Here is a 20,659-nt window from a genome sequence, read left to right on the forward strand (position 1 = left end):
TAGGGTACGATGTTATCAAGTTAGAGGTGAAACTCGCATCTTGTTAACTAGTCCCATTCCTTGATTTTCGATCTCGCCAAAGTTTCGATTTACCCAATCGATTAAGGACGTGTAGTAACTGGAAGGACAAACATCGTTAGTCGCTCCTCGATGAGAATGTTTGTCTATTAGGCCAAAGCACGTTTCCTTAATTCGAAAAGGACTTCGATTCACTCTGGAATAGTCTATGTTACGTTCCGTGACACTCCATATTTATTGATAAAATCTCTTTTTATGCTATCTCAATTATCATGTGATTTATATTTGAGCGTTATCTTCAATTCAAATTTGGGAACACGAAGCACGTTATTATCGCAATCCAAAACAATTAATAACTACTCTCTTTCGTGAACAAACTAAATTTATATTGCTTTCATTATTCTATGTGAAACATCATTCTATGTGTAATACTATGTTAAACTATGTGAAACTATTTGGTGATCCATGTGAGAAACTATGTGCTATGTGATGCATACATGAAGTCAATTTTCCTAAACAAAAACATTATGATTAAAAGTCTCATCCATTTCTTGTTTTGAATTTCTAGATGTCATCATCTCGTCAGTACTCTCACTCTCCCAGAAAATCCAAGTTCCTTTTTATCAGATGTACACTTTATTATCTTCGATCTTTTATGATGAAACTCTTCCTTGTCAATTTTGAACCATTTTTAGGATTTCACTTTTGCGCATACATCATACGATTACACATCATTAGCATGCATAATTTCACTTAATTTTAATTACACTTTCGTAACAACGAGTGAAGACATATCATCGAGATAGGAGTGATTTCCTTACCTTGACGATTAACTTCGCTTCTTTTCTCATCTTACAACGACCTCACCAACGGATTTGGGGTGATTCCCTTACCTAGGTGATCGTTACCAATACTTTCTTTAATAGATTATATTGCGTAAACACGATCATGTTTATACCTAAATCATTTATCATGTATTTCAAAATGCTTCATTTATTTAGACGTATCTCCTATTCTATAATCTATTTTCACATCGCTCGCATACACAAAAATTTTCAATGTTACCAAAAACGCGTATTCCTCGATTTCAAAAAATTTCACAAAATACTACTGTCACCCTAATCAGTTTAATAAATCTATTGCCCACAAAATTTCGTATTCCACGTAATTACTAAAACGCACTCATCTCGCATCACTATACTAAAGAATTCTAAATTTCCAATTGAGAATCAAACCAACTTTTCATACAGAATATTACAAATATTATCCGATCAGTTATCAAAACTCTTTTCAAGATCAACAAAAACATTTTATTAAGGACACCTTTCACGATCACCAGGTTCATATACCAAAATTCCTTTTCCTAAGGTTAAACCTTTTCACTAGAATCTGTAAACTTCGAAGTTAGTAATATAAAAAAAAAAAAAAAAAAAAAAAAACTTCTTAAAACGATGCAAACTTTTTAATTCGAAGAACTTTTCAAAACCTCGCTTGATACGTTAATTAAATTCAAAACACGTGGGCAAGGAAACTTTATAAGGACGACAAATTTTCAGCTATGAAATTTTTTTTTTTTAAAACCATAATAGCACTTCCCTTCTTTTACAAAGTATCCTTTCGCATAATCAAAAGATGTTTTCCTTTATATTCTCTTTACAATTCACAAACTAGATTCTACATTCCTGACAACTCAATCTAATTTAACTTCACGTTTCGCACAGACAACTATATATGTATATCATTTTACACGTTTTAGTCAATATCTCACAACAATCTTACGCGTGTCACTCGTTCTTTTTTCCTTTCATATTCAAAACTTTAAACCTTTTATGCGCATAAACTCATGTATTTTAATTTTATATTATAAACAAAATCATTAATCCCTACGTCCATACTTATACATTTTATGCTTTCACTTATGTTCACACTTACGCATTTATGTTATACTCACGATTCAAAACTCATACGTTTTACGTTTATACACACACTCACAATTATACATTTACGTGATACTTAAATTCATATTCATACACCTTCGTTTTACTTATAATCATATACACATTCATACGTATGCAATTTGCGTATACGCTTATACCGCTATGTTTATACTTGTATTTATATTCAGACACATTCTCACGTCTGTTATGATCCTCGTATTTATATACTCATAACTACCACGACACGTTTCGTGTCTATACTTTGACTCATATTTACACACGTACTCCCCACAATACGTTCGTATGCTTACACTTGTACTCATATTTATACTCATAATCGCAACAACATACTTGTACTTGTACTTATACGATCACGTTTACACTCATATATATATATATATATATATACTCATACATTCCATTCGTACTTAAACATTCATGTTTTACACATAATTTTCACATTTACAACCATACTCATGCATCTTATGTTTATACTCATATTTATACTCGTATTCACACTCGTACTTTTGTTGTACTCTCATTTATACGAATTTTGTCCATACTCACGTCATTCGTTTGTGCTCAAATTGTGCTCACATTTATGCTCATTTTAATACACGTTATGCTTATACTTTCGCTCACACTCCTGGCATGCGTTTTATGTTTATGCTCACGTGCGTGTTCAAATTTAAACTTATACTATGCTCATGCTTTTTACTCAAAATTTATACATTCGCACATGTACACGGGCGAAACCCGAAGGATTCGTTTACGTTAGTCTTATACTATTTGGAACGCGAACATGCTTACATGTTACATTTTTATACGCACACAATCTTATTTTCAAAATTTATGTATACCTTGATTCATACGCAAATTAGTACAAGCTATGCGGATCATGCGACGATTGGTATAATCGCGGGTGCACACGGGATTATAGTAATAAGCGCATGAGAACCATAGAGTGTACTACTGTGTATGGTAAGACATGGAACGTAACATGACACGAATAACGAAACGGACGTAACATGGTCAAAACATGGTGGATACACCGCTGGTACATCCTATATATAAGTGTTTTCACCACGTTACCAAACTTTCGTGAAACGTGCCATGAGAAATTCAGTGTTTTGCACACCTTTTTGGACCTAATGCAAACTTTAAACAACTTACAAACGCATTATGTCCGATTATCCAAGACGAAACTCCATTCTTACTACGCAACTTTTGTATATCCAATACTTATGCCATTCTTATACTTGCATCCACTTAGAGTCAATCGTTCACTTCCATACTCCCACTATTCTCTATTATTCCATGCCTTTGATATGACTCCCATTCACAATCAAGTTTCATCTATTCCCTCTGTGGAATCCTTGGATGCCATCTTTTCAACAGTCTTCCTCTTAGATTTCGAGGACGAAATCTCCTAAAGTAGGGGAGACTGTAACATTTCGTATTTTCAAACTTTCCATTTTTGGAAAGTCTACTTGTACTTTCTACTTTTGTAAGTTGTACCTTTGTTGTACTTGATTCAAATTCCAAAATTGTACTCGAGACTTGAAATCATAATGAAATTGCATGATTTTATCCATATTTTGTGTTTGAATACTATGAATCATTGAAACTATGAAACTATGTTAAACACGTTGAAACTATGTTAAACACGTTGAAACTATGTTAAACACGTTGAAACTATGTTAAACACGTAAAAACAGAGGAATTCCATCTTAATTTCGACTCTTTAATTCATCGTTGCCAAGAGATTACCCTAAACTGTACAAAAATTGGGAATTTATACGCTAATTCGGTAAAAATATTGAAATTTGGGTTAAAATGGTTATTTTATTATTTTATTATTATAAAATAACAATTTAAATTAAATAAATAATTATTTTCTAAATTTTATTGGTTTTAAACAATTCCGGTAACGAATCTGACCCCGTTAGTGAAAACCCGGTTAAATAACCTAACTTGGTTAGTTTCTACTAAAGGGCAGCACTAACTGAGTTGGAAAACTCAGTTAAGTGGCTAACTCAGTTAGTTATAACTAACTGTATTAAAAAAGGGATTAAATCCCAAGAACATGCGTGACCGGGATTCGAACCCGCGACCACAACGACTCAAACACACGTGCATAACCAACTGGACTACCACTCAACATGTTAACAATTTGAATCTGATTTGTATTTATACACGCATTAACTGCGAATTAAATTCAAATAACTAACCGCCAACTGTTCGTATCGTCTTCTCCGACCTCTCATTTGTTTACCGGAAACGGTTGACCGTCCGTTATCCGTAACCGACGTCTGCATTTCTATTTAAGTCGATCAACCCTTTATTTTTTTTCGTTCCTTCACACACCGATCAAAACCGAACCGAATCCGTTCGTCTTCGCCGGAATCCTACTTCTACGCCGTCGACCCCGCACCGCCATTGCCGTCGCCGGGAACCGCCTTCGTCGCGTCCGACCGTTCGTCGTCGTCGTTCCGAACCGGTAAACTTCTTTTGATTTCGTTTAATTTCGGTTTCGGTTATTATTATTATTATTATTATTATTATTATTATTATTATTATATAATTCAGTATTATAAGATATAAATACATAAAATCAGGTTTATATATTATAAATATTAATATATAATACTGAAAATTTTTATAAAAAAAATCAAATATATCTATTTAGAAAACAAATATACTAATATAATTACTACTAAACATATATAATTATTTTAAATCTGAAATATTTATTTAAAATCAGAAATTTAATAAAACAGATTTATTTATTAAAATAATCAGATTTATAATTATTATCTATTTATTAAAACATATTTATTATTTCGGAATTTTATTTAAATATTTCAGTTTTATAAAATCAGATTTATTAAAAATCAGTTTTTATTTATTTATTTATTTCAGAATTTATTTCTGAAATTTAATAAAATCAGATTTTATTTATTTATTTATTTCAGAATTTATTTCTGAAATTTAATAAAATAAGATTTTATTTATTTATTTATTTCAGGATTTATTTCTGAAATTTAATAAAATCAGACTTTATTTATTTATTTATTTCGGAATTTATTTCTGAAATTTAATAAAATCAGATTTTATCTATTTATCTATTTCAGAATTTACAAATCAGAATTATTATTTAATAATATTTAGAAATCATATTTTTGTATATTTTTTTTATCAGAATTTTATTTCAGAATTATAGTTTAAAATCAGGTTATTTATTTATTTTCAGAATCTATAAATCAGAATTATTTATGTATTTCAGAATTATTATCATAAAAATCAGATATATTGTTTTTATTAATTCAGAATATTTATTTTAAATGTTGTTTAAATTATAAATTAATTCTGAATTACTATTTAATTATTATTTGATCATATTTATTAATTTCAGGATTTATATTCTTTAAATCAGAATTATTGTTTATTTAATAAAAATCTAGAAATTTTATTTATTTTATTTTCAGATTTATTTATTTGTTTTATAAACTAGAAACTTTATAAATAAGTTATTTGTTTATAAGATTATTAACTAATGTTGTGGTAATTATTTTAGATTGTTAAAATAATTATTTATCTATTTAAATTCCTATTTATTTTATTGTTCCAACACTTTAGGAATTTTGTATTATTTATGTCTTATTATCTAAATTATTCTATAAATTCCCAAATAATTAATCAAATCCTCAAATTAATAGGGTAATTCTCTTGTGCACGATCTTCTTGGAAAATCCCTGATTCTATTATCTTTTTCCAATATACGCAACGCAACCTAAGGTGAGTATACTTGACCCATTTTCTTTTTACACGTTTGGGTGTAGTATGCATTTCCTTATCAAAAACACAATGATAAACACTTTCATTGCACAATCTATCCATTTAAACATGAACATTTTCTTATGCAATGCACAAAATAATACATTATATATGAATACTTTGATACATCTTGATGCTTGTTAATACTCATATTCCCAAAAAAAAAAAAAAAAAAAAAAAAAAAAAAAAAAAAAAAAGGAAACTTATCATCAAGATAGGGGTGATTCCCAAACCTTGATGATTAGCTCCACTCACTTTCTAACTTCACCAACGAGCTAGAGGTGATTCTCTTACCTCGGAGGTAGTTACCAACTTTTATTCGTTCTCAATGAAATTTTATGATTGAACGTTCCTTTTCAAAAATTTTAGAATTTATTTCACGTGCATGCTAATACGATATACTGGATTCGTGTTCCTTGGGTTAAACTTTATGTGATAAACTTGTCATTAACTTCGTAAGAAGCCACACCTTAACATACTCGATGGGTTGACCTGTGTATTCACATGCCAGGGATACGTTAATCTTGTTAACTAAGTATGGCATGTGGATTGTTCTAAATTTTTATGAAATACGTTAATCTTAGATTTCGAGGACGAAATCTCCTAAAGTAGGGGAGACTGTAACATCCGCCAATTTTAGCGCTGTAGGTTGTAACGCCCCTCCCGTATATACGGGTATTGTTAGGTTTAATCTATTAACTCTATTACCACCCTTTCGAGGGTTAGGCTATGTTAATTGCGTAACTATGGTTTGGACATGTGGATTTCATCGTTACGAGTACAACAGTTAATTAATATCAGTTGTTCACATGGAATAGATTTGATAAACTATTAACTCTATTATGCTATATCAAACCTGTATACTCGCCAGCAATTATTTGTTGATTGTATTTTAAATGCATACCGCAGGTTGAGGATCCAAGAAAAACAAGAAAAGACTAGGATGGCTTAGAAACCCATCAACTATTTAAATTTCCAAATCTATGTTATGTATTTGAACTTTTCTATATATTGTATGAAACTTATGAATTTCAATGAAATAAACTTTAATTATTGTCACAACTAGTGTTATGATGTCTTTGAACAGTTTGTACGTCTCATCTCGATGTTTCCGCCATCGGTTGGGGTGTGACAACCATCGTATTTGATATCATCAGTGGAGGATGAATTCATGAATAACAGTGATTTTATGCTCACCGTCTATCTTGATAACATATCTGAGGTACAAATACATTCTTACATCATCATATTTAATATTTATTTTAGTAACAATTTTTGTTTAATAATTTGTTTTTCTGCATTTATTTTGTTTAAATAGCCGAAGAAGGTTATGTTGGTTGGTACAGTTACCGCAATTTGTTCCGACAAGATCTGGTACTACAATGCCTGCAACCATTGTAAATCTGGTGTCGAAGAAACGTTTGTTACCGCTGAAAAAGAAGATGGTTCTGTTGATGTTGAACACAAGACGGCATTAATTTGTACCAACAAAGACTGTCAAGGAGTTGATATTTTCTCCATACCTGGTTTGAAACTTCATCTATTATATATATATATATATATATATATATATATATATATATATATATATGTATATATATATAGGATAAGGATCATTACAGAACACTAACTATTGCGAGAACAAAAAGAACAACTCTAGAACACTAAATTTTGAGATTTAAGTTTCATGTTTTTAAAATTTTATGTTTCTTACATTCATATGTGTATTATATATACATAAAAAGCCATATTTTTTTACCTACACGTAGCTTACATACATGTTGGTAATTTAACCTACTCATAACCTACATATGTGTAGGTTATACAAAAAGTGAAAATTTTCCATATTTTGTTTTGAATTCTAGTGTAAGAAACAATAAATCTTACATTTGCAACATTTTCATTTACTTTTTAGGTTTTTAGGATTGAAAAAATAGGTGATTCATTGTGTTCTGCGTGTTCTTGCAATATTTTGTGTTCTGTATAGAACCTTCCCCTATATATATATATATATATATAGTGTGAGGTTCATTGGGGAACACTAAAAAAGTGGGGAACAGTGGGGAACCGACTCAAACGAACTCCGATTAGACTCATTCCAGCGGCGTTGGAACCGTCTCGTCGAACCCTAACTAGGATCTCTTAACCCTAAACTCTAAATCATAACCCCTAAACCCTAAATATATTAGGGTTTGGCTTTTAGGGTTTAGCTTTAGGGTTTAGCCTTAGGGTTTAGCTTTAGGGTTTAGAGTTTAGCTTTAGGGTTTAGGGTTTAGCTTTAGGGTTTAGCTTTAGGTTTAGCCTTTAGGGTTTAGCTTTTAGGGTTTATAGTTTAGATTTTACATTTTATCTTAGGTTTTAGCCTTATTTTTTAGCTTTAGGGTTTAGAGTTTAGGAGTTAGGATTTAGGGTTAAGAGATCTTAGTTAGTGTTCGACGAGCCGGTTCCAACGCCGCTGGAATGAATCCAATCGGAGTTCGTTTGAGCCAGTTCCCCGCTGTTACCCACTTTTTTAGTGTTCCCCAATGAACCTTCCCCTATATATATATATATATATATATATATATATATATATATATATATATATATATATATATATATATATATATATATATTATGTTGAATTGAGTAAATCAATAAATTTATAATATAAAATAATTAATTTACATTGACTTTATTAATATATACAGTTTCAAGATACCTATTCGTGTTCAAGACTCATCTGGTACTGTTACGTTGACACGGTTTGATTTCGAAGCGTACAAGATTTTCAAAAAACTGCAAAGGAATTGGTGCATGTGCAAGATGAGGTAAATTTAGACATCAAACTCGGTATTTTTAACAATTCGCTTGAATAATTTATTTTGTTTCTTTGATACTTATTAATATAGATTTGTTTTAACTTTGTAGGAGTTGGCTTCAGGCGGTATCCCCAAGTCATATCCTGATATATTTGACATCTTGATTAGCCAGAAACTTGCTTTCATCATACCTGTTTCTAAATTTAACATCAAGTATAAAGTGGAGAACTATGGATTTCATATGGCCACTTCAGATCTAGACATTATTTCTGAACAATACACCAAATTCAAAATTCATCAGGTATAAGTTTGATAATAAAACTACCTGAGATTTTTTTATAAACATATTATCGTCAAGATTCAAGTATTTATAATTATAATTTGTATTGTTTTAGGACGATCAATCTGAATCATCCAGTGTTCACCTATCCGAGATTCAGTCTGTTCCGTGTGAAGTTACAAAGGTATTTGTTTTTAAAAGTTTTTTCTTTGAATATTTCTGAATCGTACATTTCTAAGTCTTTCCTTTTTTTTAAGGATGAGGTTTCTTATACAGGAGACAATGAAACGCCGGTGTCTAATGTCATGAAAAGTAATCAGAAGTCGTCGTCTACTAGCGAAGTTAAACGCAATCTTCATGAGGTGTATGATGTAGACAACACAATGGGATGTTCTTCAACCAAACTGTAAGACCCTTAGGTTCACTTTATTATAATTCATACAATACATAATGCATTTATACTCCATTTATTATTAAAACATCGAATTAACGACATTTATATAAGTTTCAAAACTTTCAAAAGACGTTCACTAACGTTTCAAAAACATGTTGTTAAAAACACCACATACTTAACTTTCAAACCATAAAAAACATATGTACAAAAGTATGATAACACAACACTAAAGTGGTTGTGACAAAAGTCTTGATTTAGTAGCGAAAGCTTTGATTGAGTGTGTATTCGGTTCGTTCATATACTTGATCACCATCCGTCTATTACCTAAAATTACCTACAATCAAAAACACCAAAATGGTTAGTTTATGATAGTTAATACTTGATTAAACGAGTTTGTGAGGTTAAATCACACAACAACAACAAAATTCCTGCATTTTTGCTTCCTCGCGGGGCGCGACGAAGACGACCGAAGCCGTCGCGGGCCGCTACAACCCTCGCGTGACGCGACGGTTTATATGGTCTCTGTCGCATAGCGCGACGCCTTACTTTTTCCAGCGAGTGCAGGTTTAAAACCTGCATATTTCCAGCCAGAATGATTTTTACGAAATTGGACATAACTTCTTCGTTATTGATCCGAATTTGGTCACGTTTCTTCCTACGTGATCGTAATTCAATCATCTATAATATAGGATCAAAATGAAATATCTAAGTGAACAATTTTCTTATCTTTAAGCCGTCGGCATTATAAAATTTCAAGTTATTTTGACCCATTTGAGTTTTTAACATCAATTTGAACAAAGTGACTATCCATTTTACACTAATAACACAATTTGGATATTTGCTAATACTAAGGCTATAACCATGAAGTTTATATGCCCATTATGTTTATATGTATGCTAATTATTCGACCCTTTTAACTATGACTAGTTAAACAAATTTAACGCCAATCCTATATTAGGAATTTGCGAATATTTCAGTCATACTCAAACCTGAATTCATGACTTAGATTCAACGTTACCCTTTCTCGGCTAACGACTATAATTTATCTTATTTCAGAGTCGGCATCATTTTGACGTCTTTAAATTGTGCAACCTTCTCAGTTTGCATCAAGATATCCGATTTACCCGTCTAGCTTTCTTAGCGAAATCCATCGCTTATTTCACCAAAGTTTTAGTTCTTTGGTTGTTTCGACCCGTTTGGTTTTGTTAGCGAAATCCATCGCTTTGTTCTACCAAACATTTATCAATTAAGTCAAATTAACCCATTTGACTACCATAGTGAAATCCATCACTTTGTTGTCTAACATAACTTTAAACTCTTATTAAATTCGTTCGGTTTGGTCTATACGGAATCTACCGTTTTGACCTTCTTAGAATTTCATAACGATACCTTTATCATTCAATAACAATTGTCGTACATAAATAACGAAATCTACGAAGCTCATAGCCACTTACCTTTTAAAGCTTTCCTTTCAAACGGTTATCCGATCCTCCTTGATTATTGGATGATCCTCCCAAATTGCCTATAGAATTCCATTCGAACATATCGTTTAGAACTCATATTTCAACATTCAACACTCAAGGCTTCTAACTAATCAAATAAGTGATTCTTTCATATTTCTCACTTATTTCATGTTCATTCAAGCATTTTATCAAACATCTTGTTTGCACAATTAGTGTTTTTAACACTATCATATTCATAGTAATTATTTTCACCCATGTTAATTCATGATATTCTAATCAAGTGTCAATAATACCATAACAACATTTAAACTTGCATCATAACTATCAAGTAACGCTACATCATCATTATGATTCAATTGTTCTTCATCTTTTTCACAAAACCCATATAACATACCTATGATAACATTGAAATCAATAGAGTTTAACATGAATCCATCAAATTCTTGTCTAAGACTAGTTCTTAGACTTGTAGTCATCCTAATTCAGCTACAACATCAATTAATCTTTCAAGAATTTCATTCATAAGAATTCATAACAACCCAAGGTTTCACCAAAGATCAAAATTGAGCATACCTTTTGATCCTCTAAGGTTGGTGATCAAGATTTTAGCTTGAGATTGCTTCCTAATCGAATTCTTCTTTGAGAATTGAAAGGATTTGAGTAATTTAGGGTTTTGTAAGTGAGCTTGTTTCCTGCCCTGTGTTTTTGTTCGACCAGAGGGTTCTACACACACACAAGTGTGTGTTGAACTTTATCTAGTGTTTAAAAAAACACTTTCAAACAAGTCCCATTTAGTCCCTCAAGTTTTAGGATATGTAAAATGATTAACATCACTTATTTCCCCTCTTTTTATAACAGGATTTTAACTAGGTTAGTTATTCCTAGTTTTTATCTCATTATTTTATTTTTTGATATTTATATAATTATACATGTATACAAGCATATATAATTTAATATTTTAGGGGTGTTACACAAACGTTGTGTTAGTGATGAAAACCATGAAGTGCAAGATTCTGAGTCTCTCAAACTTCTCATTCCAAAGATGGAGAAGTAGCATGTGTCCTCATATTTGTGTGTTTTGGTTTGGTTTTTAAGACAATTGTTTACTATTTTCTTTTCTACATCGTTGGTTATTATGGTTTTTATGGTGTTTTGGTATGGTTTTGAATACAATAATATTTGGAATAATATGGTTTATTTTATAATATTTATTATTGTCGTTTATATTACTGTTATTCTCATCGTTATATGTGAGTAACATTATTAAAGCTAACATCATTTTTTTTACAATACTATCATGGAAGATGTTAAATTAGATTATTTTAATTTTTAGTCATATTATTTAGCATCATATAATAATTATATTTAGGAATACTTCTATGTAAATTACTATAGCTATGGTAACCCCAAGTAGTAAAGATGCTGGAAAAGTTTTCCTGTTCTTTACATTCATATTTAAACAATATTCCTATCGTCATTTAATTAATTAAAAGGTTTAGTTGATTATAATATTTAAAACCACCATGTTTTCACATTTAGGAAACATTGAAGAATCAGAAAATTTATCAATTTATGGTACGATATATAATAATTTAATAACTGTCATTGAATGTATTATATAATTCAGTATTTCTTTATTATGCAATATTTCAAGAAAAAGAAAGTATTAACAAATTATTTAATCAACAATTATACTATATTATACTAAAAAGCCTATGTTGTATCGAACATTTTTTCCAAAAACTTATATTTTAAGTTATAAATGACTTTCCTAAATATTTTACTTACCAAAATTAAAAGCTTAACATTATAATCATTATCATATTTTATTAGATATAGATTATATTTCGTACATTTTCACTCTATTTAACATTCTATTCCTTAATTAACTTTCAATCAAATTTTCAAATACATTTCTATTGCTAATTCACTTACTAAAAATAAAGTTAAACATTCTAATTTTAGAAATTTTATTAGATATAAATGATACTTTGTAAATTATTGTATTTCCTAATTAAGTCTCAATCAAATATTTTAATAATTATTGTTAATTATTATATTTCCTATAAATATTCGAAATTAATAATTAATATTTAAAAAATTTCGTATATTATTCTTTTCGTTGATTCCTTAATTAAATTTAAATAATTTAAATGATATTTCCAATACATGACTATATATTTGACAAATCTTTAATTATTTTTTCATTATTTCCTAATATACATTAATTTTAGTCTATAAATGTACCTTTAACTCATACGTATACCTCCTCACTTTCACATAACTCTTTTCCTTGATTCTTTTGTTCTTGCTACCTCAAGGTATTCATGTAAATTTTAATTTAATTGTTAATTATGCCATAAGGATTAGTATTAAATCATGTTTACTCTAATTATCCTGCTTTAGCATACTAACGTTTGTTATTGTTAAAACATAGAAGTAATAATGTCTGCCAAAGGCGATGCTATGTCAACTGATTTTATTAAAGATGCAAGTTTTACTACCAATGACACTATTTGGGAATTACTGTAGGTCAATTTCAACACTTATTAAAATTGTGTATTTAATTTACATAGATTATTGAACTTATATTTTTTGATGTAGCCAAAATCTTTTATTATACTGGCTACCATCAAGAAGGTCGACACTGGCTTTGGCTGGTACTATATGACGTGTCCTATGTGTTCACATGAGGCTTCTCATGAGGTTGAAGCATATATCGCACCCGACGACTATGATGATTTTAAGAAATACGATGTTTATGAGTGCTCAAATTACAAATCTTATGAAACTATTGTTCAACCTGTTCCTAAGTTTAAGATCAAAATAGAAGTCAAGGACAACAGTGATTCTGTTTCACTAATTTTAAATCATGAGCAGGCTACTCAGCTTTTTAATAAGACTGCAGAGGAGTTACTGAAACGAAATATACTGGTTATTGTATCATCATAATTCTTCAATTATTTGATACCTATATAAATTTGTTTTTATTATTGTTTTGTTATTATTAAGGATATGTATTATTATATATACAAGATGTTGACATTCCCACCTTTCCAAAGGAAAACAAGTCTGTCGTTGACAAGTTCTTTGCTTTTAAAATTTCTGTCACTGAGTTAAATCTGCAAGAGTTCGACGATGTTTATGCAATTACTGCCATGCCTGACGACCAATATCTTATCTCCGAAATTAAGAAGTTCAATATTGGACAGGTTTGTATAACACTTTTGTAAATAAAATTTTACTTTATAATATTTTATATATAATTTTACAATGTATACTTACTTTGATTATTTTTGTGATTTGACTTAAATTTTTTTCTTTTTTTATCTATAGGACCAAAACACCGATTACGGCAAGCGCAATATCTTTGAAGTCTATGATGTCGATAACTCTATGCCTTGCTCTTCTGCCAAGCGTATGAATTCAAATGGCAATGGCGGTGATAAGGATTATGAGTGAAGATTCAAGCGTTCGCATTTTGAATAATGAGGCTTACTTTGTTTTGAAGGATAATATTACAAACTTTTATATTAATCTATTTTATTTCTGATGTTATTTACATTATTTCTTTTAAATTAATCTGAATGCATCTTTTGTTTTTAATGTTCGTTATTGTTAAGTTTTGGATTTCACTATACTTGTTGTTTGTATAATCATACAAAAATACTTCCATTCTTTTATATGTATAACTTAAAAACTATTAATATTAGTTTTAATCTTCGTTGTTGTTAAGTTTTACCAACGTTACTTAAATTGTAAAATTTCAATTCCATTCTCATTTTTTTTGCCCCCAACCTGCTTATCGAACTCATCACCATTCTTTCCTTTCTGCTTAATCGAGCTATTTGACCAGGATTGACAATAATGTTCCGTGTTTCCGTTTTTAAACAAATCAAGAAGAACCTGGACACTATGTGAAGCCATAAACATACGCCCACCAATCATACCATTCCGAAATCCGAAAACATCGTAACATGCCGAAAACAGGAATTGGAACGATTATATAAACGAACTAAATGTATCACACACATCTTTCATTCGTAAACAACTCACTTCTCCCTTCTCCATTCTTAAGCATCTGAAATCCTTCTCTTTTCCTGGTACTCACACCATCATTTCTTTATACATATCCTGTGATTCATCACAGATCGGTCATCACCCTACAACCATTTGCAAGCCTTACCATCTCTTACCTCTATGTCTCACTCTACATCTGCACGTTGCCGAAGTTGGAGAACCTCGCCGGAGCAATTGGAACTCGCCGAAGTTCGTCGAGTTTACGTCGAAACACGTTCGCATATAAAAACAACCCACCGGAGTCCGTGGGATATACCGGAGACACCTACAGCGGCGGGGACAAAGTCGTTGCCGGGACCGTGATCACATCGACATCATTTCATTCACTGTTTCGGTATCTTCTTTTAATGCCTTCGATTCTATTTTATTTATTTATGTGAAAGAAACAATATTAAATGGATAACAAGAGCAAACAATGTCAGAATGTGTGAGTTTTGAAAAGTTTTTAAGGTTCTGTTTTGTTACTGTCGAGTTGTTTATAAAATGAAGATGATGACAATTGTTATCAATGTTCAAAAGGAATAAAAATCATGTTCCACCACAAAACTTCTGAATTTTCCTTGATTCTAAGAAAAAGTAACCCATATATATTTGAGAAATCTTTAATTATTTTTTCATTACTTCCTAATATAAATTAATTTTAGTCTATAAATGTACCTTTAACTCACATGTATACCTCCTCACTTTCACATAACTTTTTTCCTTGATTCTTTTTTTCTTGCTACCTCAAGTTATTCATTTAAATTTTAATTTAATTGTTAATTATGCCATAAGGATTAGTATTAAATCCTGTTTACTCTAATTATCTTTCTTTAGCATACTAATGTTTGTTATTGTTAAAACGTATCATGTCAAAATGTAATCCACAAGTTGTTTTATTTATAAATGTCTTATGATTTCTAATGTACTCATGTTTGATTGATTCACATCAACAAATGTTCATTCGTATACAAGATGTCAAATAGATCATATTGTTTACGTGCTTCTTTTAAATCCGATAGTCGTTTACAAGAAAATGTTAACAGTAAGTCCCCAATTTTGTAGTTCGTTTGCAGTTTTTCAGTCAATATCCCATCCATATATCCTACCTTAAACTGTATTTATACTTTTGTTTACATAGGTCCTACTCAAAGATCTCCTCTATCAGACATCTCTAATGGTTGGTTTTATTAATTCAAATTTCATTATAAGCCGCAAATATGTGTTATTTTTTCACTATATATTGTTTTCTTTCACAATTTGTGTTTTAAATCTTTCAGTTACGTCTCCTGGTGATAGGCGTAAATTACGAAAACAAATAATGCTTAGTAAGAAGTCCAACAACACAACATCATTCAGGAATGTTGGTGTTAATTTACATTGCCAACAAAATTCTTCACAACTTTCAGAAGTTATAAACATATCAAACAATTCAAACCTGTCTTCCAGCTTTATAAATGCTTCCAGTTCCTTACATCATTTGTCGTCAGGTATTTGTTTTGTTCTTTATTTCTTTCTCATCTTATAATTTTTTAAGCAATTTTGGCCTACTAATTTGTATTGTTTTATTTTCTTTAGTTTCTGATGTTGCTAACAGTAGCCATTCACTGTTACCTACAAGTGGTCGTTACTCCATACAGTCAAGCATCATTAGAACTACTAATCACTCCATGTTAAGTGGTACATCTTCCTTAACAAGGTTGTCATCTGGTAAAAGCAATCTAAAACATAAGCCACATGATAAAACTCCTATACCTATGGTCAGTTTGGATTCAGATGATGACTCTTCGGTTGTACGTATTAATCAAGATCCTTTTAAAGGAATCTCTAAAGGTTTGAAATTTTATTAAATTATTTTCAAATTGTTATTGCTTTCTTATAAAACTATTATGATCTGTAACAATACTTATTTATCAGATTATTTGGATCACGGTGACCAAGTTCTCATATGTGAGATTTGTAGTGCTAAATTGTGGACATCTGAAGGTGGTAAAGGTCGTATCACTTTGGAAAGGCTAACTTATAGTTTGTGTTGTGTTATGGTAAAGTGGAGCTCCCTGCTTTAAAAGATGCACACCCGTCTTATCAAGATTTGTTTTGTTCCACCAGTGACAAAAGCAAGTTTTTCCTAAAAAAACATTAGACGATACAATATTATGTTTTCTTTTACATCAATGCGTGGAAAGGTTGATCACAAAATCAACAAGGGTAACGCTCCATTCATTTATCGAATAAGTGGGCAAAATTACCATTGCATAGGTAGTCTTAGACCAAGTAATGGACAGCATCCTAAGTTCTCCCAGCTATACATATATGATACTGAGAATGAAATTACAAATAGGCAGACAGTATTTAGGTAAGTTAAATTTAATTATACTATTATTTTAACATTAAAGTACTAAATATAATTCTAATGTTAGTCTATTTTCTGATTTATTTCTTTTAATGTTCTCAGCGATCCAACCCAGCCGTCATCGTCTACTGATAAAGACGTTGATGTTCAAATTATTGAATATTTAAGGGATTTATTGGATTCACAAAATATGTTGGTTCAGACATATAGGAAGGTTCGAGACCATTTTCATGGATCCCCTGAAGCTAACCTTAAACTAAGATTTATTTACAAAAGAGATAAAGATGGTCGGGCCTGCAATTTACCCTCCACTTCTAAAGTTGTTGCGTTGATAGTCGGTGATGTGAATGAGTCTATAGATCATCGCGATATAGTAGTTGAAACTCAATCAGGAGTTTTACAGCGTATTAGTGAGTTGCATCCTTCCTATCTTGCACTTCAATATCCTATACTTTTACCATATGGTGATGACGGCTATAGGATTGATAATCCCCACAAAGATTTTATGTCCACAAAAAGAAAAAAAAACAAAGTGTATAATGAGGGAATTATTTGCTTATAGATTCCAAGACAGAACGTATGGGTTTTCATTAATTTTAAATGGAAGAAGATTTTACAACAATTTTTGGTTGATGCGTACACCATGATTGAAAGTGAACGACTAAACTACATACGCAGGCAACAAAAGAATCTTCGTTATGAATCGTTTGAAAATCTCAAGAAGCATAAAAGGGTGGTTCAGATTCATTATCACAGACCGGGAAGCCCGTTCTTTTACTTTCTTCATTTACCGGAGGTTCTCGGTTCATGCAGCAAAATTACCTTGATGCAATGGCTTTATGTAAGTGGTATGGCTACCCGGATTTTTTTCAAAGCTATAACCTGTAATCCGAAGTAGCCTGAAGTAAAAAAGATTTCTTAAGGATTCAACCATTAAAGTTGAAGATAGGCCTGATATATTGTGCCAATTGTTTAAGATGAAGCTCGATTCTTTAACAAAAGATCTAAAGGATTCTAAATTTTTAGGTGATATCAATGCTGGTATGTACGTATTTTTTTTGTTAAACCTTAACGTATTTATTCTAATTTTTATCACGTTTAACAGTCACCTGATATTTTTTTCCCTTTTATTTGTAGTTGTTTATACAGTTGAATTTCAAAAACGTGGTCTGACCCATGCTCACATTTGTTTATTCATGAAGGCCAATCACAAACTTCCTACCGTAGATCAGATAGACCCCTTTATATCTGCTGAGATTCCAGATAAGGATGAAGATCCTGAACTTTATTCTCTTGTGACTGATTATATGATTCATGGTCCGTGTGGAAATGCTAATTTGAACTGTCCTTGCATCGTTAACAAGAGGTGTTCAAAAAACTTTCCCAAGAGTTTTACATCACATACAACAATTGATTCAAATGGCTTTCCGATATACAGAAGAAGAGATACCGGACATACTGTTTTAAAATCCGGTTCAGATTAGACAACAGAAGTGTTGTTCCATATAACAAAATCCTTTTAAAAATATATCAAGCACGCATCAATGTCGAGTGGTGTAACCAAGCTGGTTCAGTCAAGTATTTGTTCAAGTATATTAATAAAGGCCCTGATAGGGCTACTGCTGTTGTTTATAGTGATAGTGATCAATGCCAACAAGAGAAGCCAAGAGATGAGATCAAGGAATATTATGATTGTAGGTATATATCCGCTTGTGAGGCAACTTGGAGAATATTTTCAAACGAGGTTCATTATAGGTATCCAACTGTTATGAGGCTGCCCTTTCATTTACGTGGTCAACAGAATGTTGTTTATGGTGCAGATGATGACATTGATAATGTTCTAAGTAAGCCTTCTGTTGCTTCTTCAATGTTTATGCAATGGATGAAGTTGAACGGAAACGATGCGGCTGCTCGAAAGCTGACATATGTTGAGTTACCTTCTCAGTATGTTTGGAAACTTGAGAAAAGATGCTGGAAAGTTCGTATAAAATACCAAACTATTGGAAGGATTCACTCTGTTTCTCCTGTGTTGGGCGAACCGTATGGGCGAACCGTATTTTTTAAGGATTTTACTCAACAAAGTTAAAGGGCCACGATCGTTCGAGGAGATACAAACTGTTAATGGGAAAGTGTTCCCTACTTTTAGAGATGCATGCTATGCTTTGGGACTATTAGATGATGACAATGAATACATTGAAGCCATTAAAGAAGCAAGTTTCGAAGGGCATGGTTGATATCTACGTCCTTTATTTGCTACAATGTTTATTTCAAACACCCTTTCAAGACCAGAAGTCGTATGGGAGAAGACATGAAACTACTTATCTGATGATGTTCTATACAAACGACAGAAAGAAACTAATATTTCAGATTCTTTTCCACACTTTCTATAACTAAAAAATGAATAGGATATTTAAAATTTTGTATTATTTTAAAAGGCTTTTATTCCTATTTCTTAGGTTTAGTGCTTCCTGCACATCAATTAAAGAACCTTACATTGTTGGACATAGAAAAGTATTTAATTTCAAATGGTTCCACAATACGTAGATTCTCCACTATGCCTTACCCGGACGATGATTCATTACGTAATGCTACAATGTAACACCTCGAATTTTTGTGTCCAATGATGTGTTAACACGTGTCATTTGTTTACACGTGGCATTGATATTAAATAAAGGACTAATTTTGACAAACCTTGAAAGTATGTAAATTCGAGGGTTATAAATGTCAACAAGGGTAAATATACTGTATAGTAACCCTAAATAATGCTTGAACCTTCAAACGAAAGAATCATAGATCGTACGGAAGCGAAACGCGGAAGAAAGTGAGAGATTACGAGCTACAGGGGTTAACTGTGTCAACATGTTTAATTATACCTCTGAGTGACCCTTTAACGTTCCCAAGGCTTCGTAACAGTATTATACGCTCACTAGAATATACTGTATAAATTCCGCGAAGTTCCGTCTTAAAACGAGAGAGTTATACTCAAATTCGTATGAGAAGGGTTAAAAGCGTCAGCAATGAAAGTTAAGACTTTCAGAATAATTAAATTAACTAACCGGGGACTTAATAGCGCGGGTAAATAACACGAGGTCCTTAGTCGTAATTAACCGAGGGCCAAACCGCAAGGTTACCCCTTCAAACCCGAAAGGTCAGGTAAATCATTACGAAAGATTTTGTTATTAATTACCAGGATTTCGTAATCATTTCAAAAGATTTTAAAAATCTGAAAAACAGGCCCCTCGCGACCCGCATTGCATTTGTGGTTAAGTTGAGGCAGGCCGCGAGCCTCCTCTTTTACTCGCCTGATATTTAAATCTCAGGCGGCCCGTATTAGAAACGCATGGAACTCCCATGCGGGCCGCATTAGACGCCCAGATGCAGAAAACTTGTAACTACTTGCCTTTTGGAGCCTTTGAACGACCAACAACCAATAAATGAGGCATGGGCACCCTATGCTCGACCCATATCACTTAGGGGCACCTGCCCATCATCCATGATCAAATGTAGACTGAGTTGT

At 31.5% G+C, this 20,659-nt stretch overlaps 1 protein-coding gene across 1 annotated transcript; it reads left to right on the plus strand.

Annotated features, from left to right (window-relative positions):
- The first annotated feature begins 15,764 nt into the window (after positions 1–15,764).
- On the plus strand, positions 15,765–17,704 carry LOC110892502. Its single transcript, XM_022139661.2, has 7 exons — positions 15,765–15,834; positions 15,931–15,969; positions 16,070–16,279; positions 16,368–16,622; positions 16,707–16,831; positions 16,976–17,145; positions 17,245–17,704. Exons 1-7 carry the CDS (start codon positions 15,765–15,767, stop codon positions 17,702–17,704), a joined length of 1,329 nt encoding a protein of 442 aa, XP_021995353.2.
- The last annotated feature ends 2,955 nt before the right edge of the window (positions 17,705–20,659 follow it).

This window comes from Helianthus annuus, chromosome 2, assembly GCF_002127325.2.
Source record: "Helianthus annuus cultivar XRQ/B chromosome 2, HanXRQr2.0-SUNRISE, whole genome shotgun sequence".
NCBI classification, from domain to species: domain Eukaryota; kingdom Viridiplantae; phylum Streptophyta; class Magnoliopsida; order Asterales; family Asteraceae; genus Helianthus; species Helianthus annuus.